At 51.0% G+C, this 18524-nt stretch overlaps 1 protein-coding gene across 9 annotated transcripts in view; it reads left to right on the top strand.

The window, feature by feature from the left end:
• The window catches only part of Ctif (cap binding complex dependent translation initiation factor), a 271536-nt gene that overhangs the window by 78702 nt on the left and 174310 nt on the right, over window positions 1–18524 (top strand). For all 9 annotated transcript variants that reach the window (XM_076555521.1, XM_015992666.3, XM_006973835.4 and 6 more), the window contains 3 exons: window positions 9689–9762; window positions 10779–10883; window positions 15064–15139. In XM_076555521.1, the coding sequence (XP_076411636.1) occupies window positions 9689–9762; window positions 10779–10883; window positions 15064–15139 (255 nt within the window). The remainder of the gene's footprint in view (window positions 1–9688; window positions 9763–10778; window positions 10884–15063; window positions 15140–18524) is intronic.

Here is an 18524-nt window from a genome sequence, read left to right as displayed (position 1 = left end):
CTAAGAGCAAGCTGTTCCTTTGGCTCCCACACTTGGGCCACTGATACCAGGGAAGCAGAGGTCATCAGGAGAAGGTGATGATGGGGCAGATGGAGTGGTCTTGCCTTCCGCCCAAGAGGCTAGTATGGATGGCATTGCCTGATCCTGAACTACAGGCCCAGGGGTGGGTGGTACCCACGGGGATTAGCCATGCAGTGAGATGCTTATATCCCAACAGCAGGCAATGTTCTCATTCTTAGGTTATTTCAGCTATTGCAAAACAATACTTTACCCTCTCTGGATGCTTTCATGCAAGTCAGGGTAGCAGGCATCCCAAGAAGTAGGAGGAAGGGAGTCCAGATTTAAAAAGAAAAATGAGCCAACCAACTGCCAGGAACCAGGATTCGGCTGTATCTGGCATTTTGCCACCCCGGTTCCTCTTTCCAAGAGGCTGCTACCACTAGTCATTGGGTGAGGACGATGGGACATGTCCTGGCTGTCACTGCAGTAGGGGGAACACATGGTGACAGCTTGAGAGGATGGCATATGAAAGGGGAGACTAGTGGCTCTGCATTCAGAGACGTTGTCCGTGTGCAGGCTGGAGACGTCCGCCCCCTCTGCTCACATGTGCCAATGAAGGAGATGAACATGTAGAAAGCAGCAGAGCTTCTGTTTGGACCTTGAGAAAGACTTCCTGGCTGAAGGCCTTGCTGGCCCGTGACAGTGGCTCTTAAGCTGTGGAATCATTGCTGGGAACCTGATCAGCACACCTCCTTATCAGACCGTTGACAGCTCATGAAGCCCTGGGAAATCCGGGGGAGTGTGAGGAATGATGTCAGGTTGTGGCCGATGACTTGTAATCTCACCTTCTCTGGAATGGTAGGTGTGGTGTAGGACACCCCATTATGAGAGGGAAAGAGCCTTGTCCCCAGGTGACCCTGGAGTAACACTGATTCTAATTATCTCTTCTACCAGTAAGACATTGGCATAAGTCTGGGTGTCTGTGCCAACCTGCAAGCTGGTGCAACCATGACAGACTCAAAGGATGGCAGATGGCAACTAGGAAAGCATCAAACACTCCAGTCCTCTAGCCCTGGCAAAGGTCAGACACACAGCCGTCTGGTCTGGCTGACCAGCCATGGCAGGATGTGGTTTGTTGACAATTTAAGAAGTCGTTAGTATGCTTGGTGCCTTAGAAAAACACCTGGCTGCTGAAGCTGCTTCTATGGATAAGGAAGAAACCTCGCTCCATGCCTCTGCTCTCTGCGGAGTTGGTACTTAGGGAGCAACGCTGTGTGCTTGGCCAACGCATAGCAGCTGGAGCCTTCTGTGTCGTTGCCTGCTTATAGAGTGAAGATTCAGTAAGCCAAAGTGGATTCCAGACACGTGCCTGAAGTAAGCCCCAACAGATGTGACCCAGGAACTACGGTCATTCCGAGTGGCCCTGCTAGTCTCCGGGAAGGACATGAGAATTGATCCCTTACTTTGGGGACAGGTAGAGTGAGCGCATGAGTAGATGGAAAGGAAGAAAGATGAAGGAAAGATTAGCAAAAGTGAGGTTGGATTTGTATTGGGACGCTGGGATGGTAGACGCAAGTACAGTGAGCGTTGATGGTGCGTGCTGGGTAGTATTAGCTAGAAAGGATGAACGTGGTGCATGTAGAGGTGTCGGCTGGGCTGAGATGTTGGGACTCCTGCCCAGTCTAATCCTTCTTCGTGTACTTGTATGTCTTATATTTTTCTCTGTTGTTCTATACTGAAGTCAGTGCCTTGTGTCAGTCAGTAAGGCCAAGATGATGCTGTGCAGCAAGAAATCCCAAACCTTAGTAACTTCTAACAACCCACTGGAGGCCACCTGGATGGTGCTGGATGGTGCAGTTGCCTTTTTCTGATTTAGGGTGTCACTATATAACCTGGGCTGGTCTAGAACTCATGATCTTCCTGCCTCAGCCTGCTGAGCACTGGGATTGCAGGTGTGTGCCACTAGACCTGCTTAGTAGTTATCATTTTTACCCACCATCATGTAGAAAAAAAGAGCTCAGAGGATCTTGCATTGGTGGTTCATGCTGCCGCCTAGGTGCACAATCTATTTGGCTATGAGCTGTTGTCCGGTCTTTGAAAGCTACGTATCCTCATTCCTGAAAAATTCCCTTTGTCACAGCCAGGACGTCCTTTTGCTTGGATGTTTGGTTTCCCACCCATTGAACTCTTGCCCTGGCAGAGGTGGCGTCTCAGCAAGCTAGCTGACATGAAGGTTGAAGTCAATAGAATTCAGTCCCATCACACGAAAGTGTCCTAGTTTCCATCGGAAGCCATTTGTCATAGCAAGAACCAGAAGATTCTAAACAGTGACAAAGGTCAGTGATTAATGCCAGCCTGAGATGCTAAGTCAACCTTCATCAACATTAGGCCTGTGTGCCCTGGAAAAGACCAGGCAAAGAGGATGAAGGGATGAGTCACAGGCAGGGAGAGGATGTGCAAAGCCCGTATCTGACAAAGAACTTCTGGAACATAGAAGGAACTCTCGAACTCATTAATTATCCCATGAGAAATATATGAAGAGACATTTCCACCAAGGAACTGCAGACAGGAAATGAGCACACAGAAGATCCTTCCCACCACTGGCCCTCAAAGAATTACAAAACAACCCATGAGACATCACTGTGCTCTCACAGCTTCTAATGCTGGCAAGGATACTGGGGTGGGGGGGTGGGGGGCAGGGGTAAAAAGGTGGTGGATTATAAAACACAGCCGTTCTACATGTTTGTTGGTTTCATTTAAAGAAAGAAAATGAAACCTTTGAGAATAGTATGATCTGGCACATGTACTCCTGGGGGTGTGTCTCAGAAAAATGAAAACTTATGTTCGCACAGAAACCTGCCCTCAAGTTTATAGAAGCGTTATCTGAGTGGGAAACAGCCATCACCCTGTGCCGGCTGGTCTAGGTCCACTTGACACAATCTAGGGTCATCTGGAAGGAGGGAGCCTCAGTTGAGAAGATGCCTCCATGTGAGCTCCATCTGTAAGGCATTTTCTTATTTAGTGATTGGTGGGAGAGGGCCCAGCCTATGGTGGGAGCTGCCATCTCTTGGCTGGTGGTCCTGGGTTCTATAAGAAAGCAGGCTGAGCAAGCCATAAGAGTAAGCCAGTAAGCAGCATTCTTCCATGGCCTCTGCATCAGCTCCTGCCTCCAGGATCCTGCCCTGTTTGAGTTCCTGTCCTGACTTCATTTGATGATGAACTGTGATGTGCAAGTGTAATCTGAATAAACCCTTTCCAAAGCTTGCTTTGGGTCATACCGGTTCATCGCAATAATAGTAACCCTAACTAAGACCCAGCCCAGTTGTTCTTCAGTGGGTGAATAGTCAGTTATGCTGTGGTGCTTACCAGTGGGAAGGAGTAGCCTGTGGCCACAACACCTCAGGTGAATCTCCAGATGATGCTGTGTGGGAAAAAATCCAGTTCCTTAAAGCTGAATAATCCATGATTCCATTTCCGTCATGTGGACATGCAGAGCAGGTAGTTGTGGCTAGAGGGTAGAGGGGGAGTAGAGGCAAGGACAGAGATGGGTATGGCCAGAAAGGGGGCCATAGAGGAAGCCTGCCATAGTGGAAATGCCATGTACCCTGGCTGGGTCAGTGTCAGTATCTTGAGGGTAACACGGTCTTATACGCTCATGAGTTTCCCTGCGGAGGGAAGCTGGAGTCTGTTTGCATTATTTCTTACAAGTCCATGCCAATATCTTTTTCTTACAAGTTCAAACAGCTGTTTAAATACGGCTTAGCCTTTTTTAAAGTATAGAGCCCTGCCTCTTCGGAATCTTCTATGGCATTTCAGCATTGCTAGCCATTGGGGAAAGGCAAACTGAATCCACAATGCGATGTTGTTGTTCTCCTTTCTGAATGGCCAAGGCAAGTGGCAATTCTCGAAGTGGTGGAGAAGACGCAGGACACCACTCTCCCCCCAGGGTGGAGTTGTTAAGGAAGGCCTCCCTACTCAAGAAGGTGTCTTGGAGGGTGGGATAGTGTTGGGGTACAGACTATTAACCCCCTCTGCTGGGAGCCTGTCTGTGGTAGGGAACCAGGGACAATTGTGGGGCCCTACTATTTCAGTAGAGCCCGCCAGGAATGGCCTGCGACATGGCTCAGCCTAGAGCAGACGTATCATAGCACAACCCACTTGGAGCCTCAGTCGCATATCCAGAGATGGTGGGAAGCTGGCTTAGGAGGGATAACAGGGCCATAGGCTTCAGCCTGTCTCCATGTCTCCCTGCCCTGTGGGTTTTAATTTGGGTAGAAAAGGAGCATGGAGAGATGGGCAGACAGACGAGGAGCCCCCGAGTGAAAGGAGTAGATGTTCCTTCCTCTGAACTCAGCCCTGTTCTCTGCTCTGCCCTTCTCCAGTCTCAAAGGTGTCTCTGTTGCAAGGGATGAAACATGCCGGTCCTTCCTCACTAGCACCTGGGCGCTGTCCTTGGTGCTAAATGGTGATGGTCTTGTGTGTGTGTGTGTGTGTGTGTGTGTGTGTGTGTGTGTGTGTGTGTGTGTGTGTGTGTGGTGTGCATGGCCTGGTCTCCTCACCTCCCTCCACATGGGTCCCCTTTATTCACATCCAGGTCACCCTCAAAAGCCTGCTTTAGTGGCCTGCAAGGTTCTGTATTTGGCCTAGGAGGTGACGTTAGGGTCATGCTTGTGAAACCTACATCAACTAGCATCTCTCCTTTGTCCTGAGGCCTTCCTCCCCCCTCAGGAATTGCCCATCTAGTCTACCTGCTCTAGTGACAGATGGGAAAACTCGCCACAGTGTCCGAGAGGCCAGAGTGACTTGGCTGGAGTCTGGCCTCTCTACCATCCCTGAAACCATACTGCCAGCTGAAGATGTGGCTAGCCCAAAGTTGGCAGTTTAGGTACCAGACTTGTCATCTCATGGCTCCTAGCAATGTGACCCACTATAAGGGCCAAGGACTGCAGCGTCAGGCCCCAGTGTCCACCCAGAACTTAGATCTATGTTAATGCATTTGTGTGGGCTGTACAGGAGGCTGGGGACAGGCCTCTCCGCCCCTGGCAACTATGGGCCTGAGAAGTGAGAAGATCCACTGTGGACGCTGTGGGGTCGCATTCTGTGTCAAGAACAGTATGGGATGAGACCCTGTGCACTGTTAAGCCACCAGAGTGCTCCTTGTGTTTCTCGTGCTTGAAACCAGGGCCTGTTCAGCCCAGCTTCTGGCTAACTGGCAGCGCCATACTCTTGGCCATCCAGGGTCAAGGGTTAGCTGAGGGCAGCCCCCCTTCTCCATGTGACCTGCTGCAGCACATATGCTGAGTGAATCCAATAGGCACATCCCAAACTCTCTAGTTAGAGCGTTATCATCAGCGTCCCTGGTCGTGGGAGGCTCCTCCTGATGTCCTGTGCCCTGTTCAACCAGGCTCCACCTAATCTCCAAATGCATAGCCTAGAATTGTCCTCACTCCCCTCCCTCAGTACACACATATCAACAAAACTTGCCGCACGCTGGGTATTCAAAGACAACTAGCACTGTGGCAGCTCACTGCTCTCACTGCCTTGCTCTCCTGTGCACACTCTTCCACGCCTTGCACTCCTAATAATCTACTACATGTTGATTTTTTTCCTAATTTGTTAACTCTGCATTTCCCAAATATTTGATAAGGAGCCTTTTTGATTACTCCATCCCTAAAGTGCCTTCAGGCCCCAAAGAATAAGAACTATGTTTATTTCTTTCTTTCCTTTTTTTTTTTTTTTCCTTCCCATTGGTTTTTCGAGACAGGGTTTCTCTATGTACTCCTGGCTGTCCTGGAACTCACTCTGTAGACCAGGCTGGCCTTGAACTCAGAGATCCGCCTGCCTCTGCCTCCCAAGCACTGGGATTAAAAGTGTGTGCCACCACCGCAGGGGGAGGACTATGCTTCTAAAGGCATGTTCTGGACCATTCCAGCTGGACTGCACTTGAACTACCAACACTACCCTCCAGAGTTATTCTGATGCACACTGGCATCTGAAAGTCAGGGAGCCGTGCTGGAGAACATTCAGGAAGGGATCAGCTCCCACACTGGTATGCACTGCTGTTCTGTGCAGTGTCTAAAGGTCCCACAGAGCCACAGGAAAGATGCATGTTGAGCTAGACTCACCAGGAGGAAGAGACTTGTGCAGGAGGGGTTGTCGGAGGAAGTGTTCCCTGTGTTTGAGTCTGGGAAGAGCACTCTATGGCAGAGAGGAAAACAGTTCCATGCATTCTTCAACCCAGTATGACCTCCGAGCTGCCACAAACAGGATGAAGTCCAAGCCACACAACGTCCCTTCCTATTACCCATGTGGCAATGGGGGAAATGGAAACTTCTGGGAGCCTAGAGGGTTGGACATGAGAAGATGGAGAGGTGCTGGGATGAGCCTGACCCTGGGACCTTCCTCTCTGTTCCTAGTGTGACAGTCACTTCTCTGTGCAAGTCCTGGGGTAGGGTGTAGTTGGTTGTTTTTGTTCTTTTTCTTTTTTACTCTTTGGGGGCCTACCACCCAGCTCCCAAATAAATCACATGGAGTCTTATTCTTTCTTATGAATGCCTAGACTTAGCTTGGCTTGTTTCTTGCCAGCTTTTCTTAACTTTAAATTATCCCATCTACCTTTTGCCTCTGGGCTTTTCTATTCCTGTATACCTTTCTTTCTTACTCTGTTGCTGGTTGTGTGGCTGGGTGGCTGGCCCCTGGCGTCCTCCTCCTTTTTCTCTTGCTCTTTCTCCTTTCCTCCCAGATTTCTCCTTCTATACATTCTCTCTGCCTGCCAGCCCCCACATCTTTGCTCCTGCCTTGCTTGTGGCCATTCAGCTCTTTATTAGACCATCAGGTGCTTTAGACAGGCAAAGCAGCACAGCTCCACAGAGCTAAACAAATGCAACATAAAAAAAAAAAGGCAACACATCTTTGCATCATCAAACAAATGTTCCACGGCATAAACAAATATAACACATCTTAAAATAATATTCCACAACAGTAGGGTGGGGCGGGCAGCTGCTCCCAGTATGATGTTCCAGAACTCAGGTAGCAGGTGGAGTCTGTCTGCAGCCTCTACCACTTTGCACTTCTCTGACGTCTGTGAGGATTAAGAGGGCTATGAACAGATGATGTATGTGTATGTGCATCTAAGTATGATGTGTATAGTGTACATACATATGGTATATGATGGGTATACATATGGTGTGTGGTATATATATATGTGGTGTATATGGTATGTGTATATGTATATATATATGGTGTATGTGTATATATATGGTGTATGTGGTATATATATGTATGGTGTGTGGGTTATATATATATGGTGTATATGGCGTATATATGTATAGTATGTAGTATGTATGTGTATGTGGTACATATATGTATAGTGTGTATATGTATAGTGTGTGTATGTGTGGTATATCGTATGCATGGTGTGTGTGGTGTGAATATATATTGATATGTCTTAGTTAGTGTTACTGTTGTGATGAAACACCATGACTGAAGGAAGTTGGGGAGGAAAGGGTTTATTTGGCTTACACTTCCACAGCACTGTTCATCATCAAAGGAAGTCAGGACAGGAACTCAAACAGGACAGGAACCTGGAGGCAGGAGCAGATGCAGAGGCCATGGAGGGGAACTGCTTACTGGCTTACTCTTCATGGCTTGCTCAGCCTGCTTTCTTATAGAACCCAGGACCACCAGCTCAGGGATGGCACCACCCACTGTGGACTGGGCTCTCCCCATCAATTGCTACTTAAGAAAATGCCTTATAGGCTTGCCTACAGCTGGATCTTATGGAAGCATTTTTTAAATTGAGGCTTTCTCCTCTCTGATGACTCTAGCTTTGTATCAAATTGACATAAAACTAGCCAGCATAATATATATGACATATCTGTAGTATGTTTGGTATGTGTGATTTGTGTATGTATAGCCTGTATATGGGATGTGTGTGTGTGTATGATGCATATGATGTGTAAATATATGGTGTATGTGATATGTATATATGATATGTATATTTATGTGTGATATGTGTGGTATCTATATGTACATTGTATTCAGTATGCATGCATATACAATCATGGACTACACAATGAAGTTTCAGCCAGCAGCAGACTGCATGTACCACACTGGGCCCATAAGATGGTAGTGAAAAAATTTCTTGTTACCTAGCAACATCATAGCCGTGGTTTTGTCACAGCACAAGGCGTAGTCACCGCGTTGTGACAGTGCCTTTGCTTTGGTGCCCAAATCACAGCCCAGGTCATGCTGCATTGTCACTGAGAATGGGTCACACACCAGCTTTGTGGGCGGGGCTCATGGCTCCTCCTCTTCCTCTGTGTTGTGTCAGGAGCTGCTGAGGTACATATGGTCACACCGCTTTCCAGGGGAGCTAGTGGCTCTGAGTCGTGGTGGGTCCTGGGATGGACTAGTCTTCATGGATGATCAGTAGCTTGGTCCTGCAGAGAGGACCTGAAAATGAAGGCCGGGACAGCACCAGGTAGCTAAGCAGGAGTCACAGCACACCTAAGGAAAAGCAGTGTGTCCTGTTGTCCAGTTCAGCGGATTTTCACAAACTAAACATCCAGACCCATTAGGACATTTGGTCGGTTTCTGTGGTGCCCCCTTCCATATGAGTTCTGTAGCCACAGCTTAGTTTTTCTGTCCTGAAACTCCGTAAGTCACACGACATAGCCAGCCAGTACTCTTTTGTGTCTGTGTTCCTTTCTCCACATTGTCCGTGGGGTTTGCTTGTACAGACACGTGTTGTTTTCATTTGTTTATTCTCACTGCTGTGTAATATTCCAACCTGTGAACATAGCAGCTGTTCTGTGGGGTCAGCTGTCGGCAGGCGTGTGGGTGGCTCTGCTCAGCACGATGGTGACGGTGCTGCTGTATCCTTGTGTGGTCGTGTCTAAGGACATCTGTACACAATTCTGTTGTAAACACTGGTTTACACGTAGGGATGAGCTCCTGTGTCTCAGACCTGCATGATAATGAACACTAGGCAAGGTTGGGGGGACTGATGAAGGGCACCAGAACAAAGCTGAGTGTTGGAAGGTTTTTTGGGGTGAACAGCACCCAGAGGGCAGTAACCAAATCATATAAACAGCACCAAGTAAAGCATGTTCTGTCCGCGGGGTGAGTCATGTAGGAGGCCTCCAAGGATGCAGCCTGCAGTGGTGAACGTAAGAATTGCAGTTCCTGGGGCAGCCTCGGTCTGTGGAGCTTCTCAGGAGGTCAGGCTTGAATGTTTAAAAAGCTCACTCCTGCATGGATGCTTCAGCGTGCCTGGCTTTTTGGATCCCACGGCCAGGGAGAAACCCCTGTCGTCAGGCAGGCAGTGATGGTGAAGGCCCGTGCAGTCATACAGAGTGCCTGCTGGGTACTGAGGCATTGAGAAGGGACCTCAGGCTTCGGCAGCAGAGATGCAGGCGTGTCAGGTCCTGAATGCACACCTCTGTGGAACACCATCTCAGCGAGGGTCTGTGTGCGGGAGGAGGCCTGTAGTCTCCAGTGGTCCCCTGGCCCTCCTGATGGGACACTCTCTTAGGCGGCTCACTCCAGCCTCCACCCATGCAGGCCTTAGGTGTCAAAGAGGACCCTGCAGCCCTCTCAGGCTTGGACCTACGGTGGGCCTCTACCCAGTTGTTTTCAGTGTCCTGGCCCAGACAGTAATGCTAGCGCCTCACCTTGTCTCTTTCAGAACGGAAACAAAGACAACTCTCTAGACATGCTGGGCACAGATATCTGGGCTGCCAACACCTTTGATTCCTTCAGGTAACTTCCTTCTTTCTCTGTGGTGTCCAGTGCTGGCCAGGGCCTCCTGCCGCCTCAGGGCTTACGGGGCAGGTTCAGTAGGGAAGCAGAGAGATAGGCTGTAGGGGGAGGAGGGCCACGAACAGAGGCTTGGGGAGAAGAACAAGAGAGCATCCAAGAAAGGAAGAGGCAAAGGGAGGCAGGAAGGCAGGGAGACTGAAGGCGGGGGAGAGAGCGGGAGAGTGACGGGGAGGCTGGACGGGGAAGCTGGAAGCGTGGAAGGAAGAAGGGGCACAGGGCTATTATGGGAGGCTGAGATCTAGGCCCCCACCCTTTGCACATGACAGTCTATGGAAAGGGAAAACGGGGCTCTGTAGCTCAGTGGTAGAGTGTCTGCAAGGCACGTGTGAGGTTTGCTCCTTAGCAACACACGCAAAAGGAGGGCTGACTGGTTCAGACCGTAGAAGGCTCCTGATGGTGCTTGGCATTAGGCAGGACTCCTCAGGACAAGGGGCACACCCTGGTTGTGGTACTTATCACTCCTGTCAGGTAGAGAGGCCTCGGGCCAGTCTTTCGTCATCTCTGCCCCATCCTCTGAGCTGCCCTCTGGGCACACTGCAGGCGTGTCTGGCCTGGGTATATAGACTCTCCAGCATGGTGGGGCTCTTGGGGTGGGAACTGGGGAGCCGGGCCCTGCCTCCCCACCTCTGCTCACCCTCTCCAGAGCATCATTGTGTGTTCTGGTGACAGGCTTTTGTCCTCCTCCTCTTTCCAGCCCTTCTTAAATGTAGGCATGAAGCAAACGGGGCTGTCGAGGGGACCCCTGCAGAGGGGGCAGCCAGCCCACATGCGTGTCTGGGGAGCATGAATTTTCCCACAGCAGAATTGAAAGGCGAAGGCCTGACACCTTCTGCTCCATTCCAGATGGGTCTGAACAGGCCGCTGCCCTCAGGTGTGGGTGCCCTCCCCCACCCACCCACCCACCCACCGAGCCTCCTGCCTTACATGTATCTTCTCCCCCAACCCTCACCCTTTAGTGGTGCCACCTGGGACCTGCAGCCTGAAAAGCTGGACTTCACCCAGTTCCATCGGAAGGTCCGCCACACACCCAAGCAGTCCCTGCCACACATCGACAGAGATGGGTAAGGACACCACGGAGGGCCTCTCATGGGGAGAGGAATGAGGTATAGGGGCCTGGGATTATTCCACTGCCCAGGGGAAATGGGGTGAATCCCTGTCCCAGGTGCTCTTCCCACCCAGCCCTACGACCGCAGGTTCACTGGCTTTTCTAGAGAATCCCTCTGTCCTCCCGACTAGCCCATCTGCCAGCCCCTGTGCGACACTGAATGTCTCTTGTTAACTAGCTGGCGGGTCTCCAACTGGGGCATCTGGGAGGCTCACATGAGCAACAGAAAAGGACCCACCCCGAGGCTCGCACTCAGTAGGTCTGGGGTTCCTCCCCTCCCAGCATGTCCAACCTGTGATTAGTGGACAGCCTGCAGCTGTGTGCAGACAAGCCACGGAGAGCGATGAACAGAGGCCCCACTCAAAACTGTGAACGCGCTTAAAACGTTATGAGGTGTGCTGTGATTCCTCTGTACATTGAGTTCAAGGCTCTCGGGCTTCCACTGTCTAGATGACTCGGTCGTACCACAGCATCAAATAGTCATATCCAGTAGGCTGGAGATCTGCACTTCCCACAAGCTCCCCAGGAGATGCTGATGCTGCCTGCCTGTTCAGGAGCCCCGTTTTGGGAACTGGTCTCAGAGTAGCCTTCATCCTGGCCTGTCTCACCCTTGTTGGCTCCAGGAACAAGTATGGCCTCGCTTTTAAAAGGTGGTCTCAGGGCCTGGGCTGCCCTCAGGACACTTGTGTGGGACAAACAGGGTTGCTTCATTTTAGTTTTTTTTTTTTTTAAGTCATTTTTATAGAGATAAAATTCATGTGGGATTGAAAAAAAAATCAACCACTTTCAACTACGCCATTCAGCGGCACTGAGCATATTTACCATGTTCGGCAATCACCTGTGCTCTTGTCGCCCCAGGACAATGTGGTCGCTCCTAGTCACACCTTCATGTCCAGACCCCACCCTCAGCCCCTGACAACCACCTCTCTGCCTTCTGTTTCTGTGAATTGGTTTTTTTTCTGAGCGTTGTAGAAATGGAATCGTTTGTGTTCCTTTCTCTCTGTTGCCTTCCAGTGTTTCAAGATTTGTTCACAAGCATCCATGAAATGGGCCGTTCCTTTTTGTAGCTGAATAATGGTCCATGGCACCAGCCATTCTATGTGTTTGCGCATTCGTCCACTGGCGAATACTTGGGTTCTCTCCTCTGCGCTTTTATGAAAAGTTCTGCTGGGGACATTCCATTCCTGTGCACGTGTCTGTCTAAGTCCCTGCTTGTGGGACTGCTCGGTCACATGGGAACCGTGTGTCACTTTTTCAGGGACTACAAAGTGTTCCCAAAGATGCTGACTATGTTACAGTCTCCCTAGCAGCATAAAGGAGCTCTGACTTTTCCCGTCCTCCACCTCACTTGCTTCCCACTTTGGGGGTCATTTTTATTGTTACGATTTTCTCGGCTTTTCCTCCCATTCTTGCTACCCACTCCTGTCTCCCTGTTCCCCTCCCCCTAAAATAACTGACATTATGGGATGTCTTCCTGTATGCCAAGGGGCCTCAGGCAGCTGCTCTGCCCCCTCCCACCCTTAGAGGCCATTCCTCTTAGTCACACAGGTCGTCTCCCTGTGGGGGGCTGAGCCAGGAACCTGGGAGAGCTGATGGTCTCGCCCCATTTTAGAAGCAAGAGACACGGGATTCAGAAAGGGTTAAGTAAAACCCCCACGAAATGAGCTGAAAATGGGGCCCTCTGGAGTACCTAAGGAGTACTTCAGAGATCTTCCCTGGGTAGCTCCGGTCCCTCCGGTGTCCCCTGGGAGCGTGTCCTGTGACTCCAGTGAGGAAACTAAGCCTCGGGAAGTCTAGGTGATCGTGACACCTTAGGCCGGGTGGGGAATGAGTCAGCCTCCCTCACTGAGATGAGCAGCCTTGTCACAAGCGGGTTGCTTGGAGGAAGTGACTGGCGGCCGGTCGCACAGGATTGTGCTGTGCCTAGTATCACTGTCCTGTCTAAAGCCAGAGGACCAGGCCACCCCTGTTCACCAGCTGTGTGTCCTACTTCCTTCGCAAGGCTCACCCACTCAGCAGAAGCTAGCTCAACTCTCTAGGGGTGGGCACCTGGCCCTGGACCCCATCCTGCCTGCCACTCAGTGTTGGTGGGCAGTGCCCTGTGGCCACCCTGTGGCTAGGATGGGAACCCTGCCCCCTTAGCCTCGCCGTGTGAAGAAGGAGGGGCTCCACGTGTCCAGCCACTGCAGCCTCCCTCAGAAACAGGTTGCCAAGGCTTCCCACAGCCGTGTTTCCATAGAGGGACAGAACTGGCGCGGGCCGTTGCCTTGGCAACCCCACTGGCAGCCGTGACTCAGCCGGTTTGCAGCCACCATCTGCCTGCCACACCTGCAGGTCTGCAGGAAGTCTGACCCTGATCAGGCAGCCTAGGAGGGGTCAGAGCTGGCCCCCGTACGCTGCCCGCTGTGGATCTCAGATTGCTAGTGTGAGAAGCAAAGGCCAGACCCATGCTTGTTCCGTGGAATCTGTCACGGGCTCCACACCCAGCTCCGCCCAGAGAGTTCAGTTCCCAGGCATGTTTTACCCACTTGAGGTCGTGGAAGATGGGGTCAGCCATTCTAGCGGGGCCAGTTCCCCGGGATCTGCTTCGACATCTATGGCCTGTTCGTGGCGCACAGTGGGTGCTTTCAAAGGGCCAGCCCATCACTGTCAGGCTGATTGATTAGTCCAAAGATGGCCACATGGTCCAGGCCTTGCTCTGCCTCCCCACTGTGGGCCTGAGCTTTCCTGTCTCACCTTATACCTGCCACCTCCTTATGCCTCCTCTGCTCCGTCTCCACCTGCCTACGCCTGGACTGTCCCAGACACGCCTCCAGCACCCTCCCCCTCCACACATACCTTGCTCTCCAGCAAAATGCAGCCCGAACCCCAGCTTTCAGCATAACGGATTTGAACCCCCAGCCTGGCGTTGGCATGCCTGATGAAGAAGAGAAGGTCTAACAGAGACCAAGTTCTGACCCCTGTTTTCTTCCACCCAAGTCTTGGCTAGTGTGGCCCGCCAGGTTTCTTTCTGTCTGGGTCCCCGGGCTTTTCAGGCCAGTTTTGGGACACTTGTGTCATGCTGCCCCCTAGTGGAGGTCAAGCTCACAGCCCTAGGAGGTGAGTTTCCAATGGACTCTTACCAAGAGCCGTAAGGTGCCTGTCTGGAACCACATCTGGATTGTTTCCCTTGACAGGAAACCAGACGCGATGGTAGGCAAATATTTAAACAAACGAAAAAATGCCTCTGGAATTTGAGTTGCATTAACCCTGAAGCTGGTGGTGTTACCCACCGGGAGACTCAGAAATGAGAAACGTGCCCGAGGCTGGGCCAGCCTCTGAATCTAGGCTCTGAATTGTTCTCCTCCCTACCTGCTCCTCTGCCCCGCAACAGCACGGTCATAGTGGAAGGGGGTGTGGCAATGGGGACGCACTTATGTTGTTATCATTTTAATCCACTAACCAGGCTATGGTGTTAGGCACTGTTATCATCCCCATTTTCCAAATGAAGAGACAGAGGTATGAGAAAGCTAAGTGATTTACACTGAGTCCCACAGGGCGGGATGCAGCTGGAGTCCAGACTCTTGCAGTCCGGTGCTAGAAGCTGCACCTTTATGTGTGCAAAAAAGTTAGAGCTTTGGGGAGTGCGTTGGGCCAGCATCTCCAGCCTGCAGGTTCAGCCATCCACAGAGGCCCTGAATACAGAAGACACAGTATAGCCCAATGGCTGGTTTTGCAGGCCTGGAAACAAAGGGAAAGAAGCTATGCTGGAGTTTCTGCCAACCCCTACCTGCCTGTGTGACCCTGAGGTAGTTACTTGGTCTCTCTGTTCACTGATTTTTCCTTTGGTGCAATGGCCAAAAGAACTGGCATTTTCAGGAATTGTGCGGGTGTGGGGATATTCATTGGTCGGGAGCTTAGCCGCTATGCCTGGAAGGGAGGCTGTCAGTGGGTTCATCTCTCGCCTCTCTTCAAATGCGTGTTACATGAGGGCTAGAGGAATCCACCTCTGGGGCCCTTTCCTTGGGTGGGACTCTTGAGGGATAGCAGAGCCACGACCGACCCTCTTCTGACCGACCCTCCTCCCCTGCAGCCAGGCAAGGATAAGGGTGTGGGTAAACTGTACTTCCAACACCTTCCTGTCTTCTGTGGTCTAGGTGTGGCAAAGGGAAGCTGGAAGATGGAGATGGCATCAACCTGAATGACATTGAGAAGGTCCTCCCAACCTGGCAGGTAGGTCCTCAGTCCGGCTGCCTGGGCACTCCTGCTGGGCCCTTGCTCCAGCCGTTGGTGGTGTGCTGCCTGGGCCATAGGAGCAGGTCGGTAGAATGGGGACTCACCTTGGGCCAGCTGCCCCACGGACAGTGTTTGTGGCAGCCCACCTTGGTGACACCGTAAGGACGGGCCTCTGTCCCTTGAGTGAAGGGAACTCGTGCTGGCCACTGCCCCAGCTTGGAAGTTGGCTCCTTGGCCTGAAGGCGCAGCGGGTGAGCATCCTGCAGCGCCCTCACATGGGCGGCAGATCTGCAGAGTGTCTGATGTGGCTTCTGACCAAGGAAGTTCTCCTGCCAGCCCCCGGGGCCTGCTGTGATGGCTGATTTTGCACTTGGTGTGGTTCCTTTACCAGAACGGGTCCAAGCTCCAAGACAAAGAGCTGAGTGGACTCAGGTCTAGAGATGCCGTACGTGTATGTACACACAAGAGTAGACAAAAACTCGTTGCTATCTCTATCCCTCAGTTGCTAGCTACTTCACTCTTTGAAACGGTCCCGGTGTGCTTTCTATTACTGGGATAAACGTCCTGACCAAAAGCAGCATGGGAAGGAAAGAGTTTCTTTCAGCTTGCAGCTTACCATCCATTATGAAGGAAGTTGGAACCCAAAAGCATGAACTGATGCAGAGGCCATGGAGGGGTGCTGCTTACTGGCTTGCTCCCCATGGCTTGCTCACACTACCCTGAGGATGGCCCCACCCACAATGGTCTGGACCCTCCCACATCAATTGTCAATCAAGAACATGCCCCCCCGAGACTTGCCCACAGGTCAATCTGATAGAGGATTTTCCCCAGATGACCTAAGCTTTTGTCAAATTGATCAAAAAAAAAAAACAAAACAAAACAAAACAAAACAAAAAACTAACCAGCACATAGACCAACCTGGAGCTCAACGATGCAGTTAAACTGGCTGGCCAGCAAGCCCCAGGGTCGTCCTGCCTCCCCGGCGCTGGTATTTACAGGCACGCAGCATCACAGCCAGCTTTAACACAGGTCCTGGAGATTGAACTCTGGTCCCATGCTTGTACAGCAAGCACCTTACTAACCAGCCACGTCCCCAGTCTCCATATTTGGAAACTTCACTTCCACCATGCTTCCAACTGTCTGTAGGCCCTACCTCTCATTCCCCATGGCTTACCAAAAATCTGCCCATTTTTTTAAAGGTCTCTTCCCCCCTCTTTCTTTATTTGGGGTAACTTCTGCTGTTATATCTTCGAGCTCACTCATCTTTTCCGAGTGTCTAAATGACTGTTCAGCTCCTCTGATGTGGTTTTCATTTTCTAGAACTTACCATGGTTCTCTCTTCTACCTTCTGTTTCTTGTGTGTTTTAGCATGAGACTTGAGGATGCTTGATGTCCTTTCCCAGTGATCCTGTTGCTAAAACCATTACCGTCTTGTTTCTGTTGTTTGTTTTGGTGGAGTCTCTCTGGGTAGCCCAGGTTGACTTTAAACTTACAGTGATCCTTCTGCCTTAGCCTTCTGAGTCCTAGATTACAGGTGTGTGCTACCACACTTGGCTTATAGGTCAGAGTTCACAGCACATCAGAGTCAAAGCAAGTAGGGAGTGGCCAGTGAAGTGGCAGCGTGGGTGAGCAAGCTGGCTGCACAAGCCGGACGACCTGAGTTCAATCCCTGGAACCCGCGCAAAGGTAAAAGGGGAGAGCTAACTCCACGGTGTTGTTCTCTTACCTGCGCACCCAGGCTGCTGCCTGTGCACCCACACACAACCTTATACACACACACACAACCTTATACACACACACACACACACACACACACACAACCTTATACACACACACACACACACACACAACCTTATACACACACACACACACACAACCTTATACACACACACACAACCTTATACACACACACACACATACACACACACAACCTTATACACACACACAACCTTATACACACACACACACACACACACACACACACACGCACACACACACACAACCTTATACACACACACAACCTTATACACACACACACAACCTTATGCACACACACACACACACACACACACACGAGAGAGAGAGAGAGAGAGAGAGAGAGAGAGAGAGAGAGAGAGAGAGAGAGAGAGAGAGAGATTCTTAAAAGACAACTACAGGAAGCAAGTTAAAGAGACGGTGTCGAGTTGAGAACAGAAATGTCAGCCCTTCACTGCCTCTTCTCAGGAGGACAGCAGTGCTCTCCCATACTATGTGCTGGTTACCGACCAACCAACCCTGCTGCATCATAGGAAGGCCTTCTCAGCTGCAGGATCATACGGAGAAATCCATAGTTCTAAAACACTACAGGGAATTCCCATGTACAGCAGTGGTCAGAAACCTCCGATTCTAGCTGATTCTGCCCCGGCTTGGCCACTGTATGGGGGCTTTGCATCCTCGGGAGGATGATGTTGACACAGCTCTCTAGCACAAGAATTCCAGGTCCCAGAGAAGTGGGTATTCAGGGGATGGCAGTTCTGAGAGCTCTTAAGCATCCCTTAAAGCACTGCACAGCCCGAGGTACCCACACCTGTCTGTTGGGGCTCCCGGATGTAGGCTGCCCCGGCCATGACATTGGTGTGTACAAGGCTTCCCAGTATGGGCTCACAGAACGTAGTGCTGGATGTTCGGGGCTCCTTGCCTCAAACACAGAGTGCCAGTGACTGGAGAGGGTGTACGGTGACCATCAAACACGCTTACTTCCAAATTTACCTAGAAAGCACCGTGCGTCCAAGTAAAGACCATAAAGACCACCGTATAAGAAAACTCTCGGGGGCTGGAGAGATGGCTCACAGGTTAAGAGCACTGCTTGTTCTTCCAAAGGTCCTGAGTTCAATTCCCAGCAACCACATGGTGGCTCACAACCATCTGTAATGAGATCTGGTGCCCTCTTCTGGCTTGCAGGGATATGTTCAGACTGAACACTGTATTCATAATAAATAAATAAATCTTAAAAAAATAAAATAAAAATAAAATAAAGACCTAATCCTATTTTAAAAAAAAAAGAAAGAAAGAAAACTCTGCCTAGCTCAGGGTCCCTGGGCATAGGCAGAGATAAATGAACCCCCAGACAGAAATCCACTAGCTCCCTCCCCTCCCACTGCTGGATAAAGGGGGTTAGCCTGAGCTCATTTCCTGCCTGCTCTCTACTCTCTCCTCAAGGGAAGAGAGACACTAAGACCTCGCTAGCTCTGACCCCACCCCACCCCAACATCCCCTCTTCCCATAGAAGCCCAAGCTGCCATCTCCAGTCTCTTCATCCAGCTCCCTTGCCCGGCCTCTGTTCTGGGCCAGGACTCAGTCTACCCTACCTGCAGTGTAGCTGGGCCCTGTCCCCATCTGCCCT

The sequence above is a fragment of the Peromyscus maniculatus genome, chromosome 19 (genome assembly GCF_049852395.1).
Source record: "Peromyscus maniculatus bairdii isolate BWxNUB_F1_BW_parent chromosome 19, HU_Pman_BW_mat_3.1, whole genome shotgun sequence".
NCBI classification, from domain to species: domain Eukaryota; kingdom Metazoa; phylum Chordata; class Mammalia; order Rodentia; family Cricetidae; genus Peromyscus; species Peromyscus maniculatus.
This window is presented reverse-complemented; position numbering and strand designations above follow the sequence as displayed.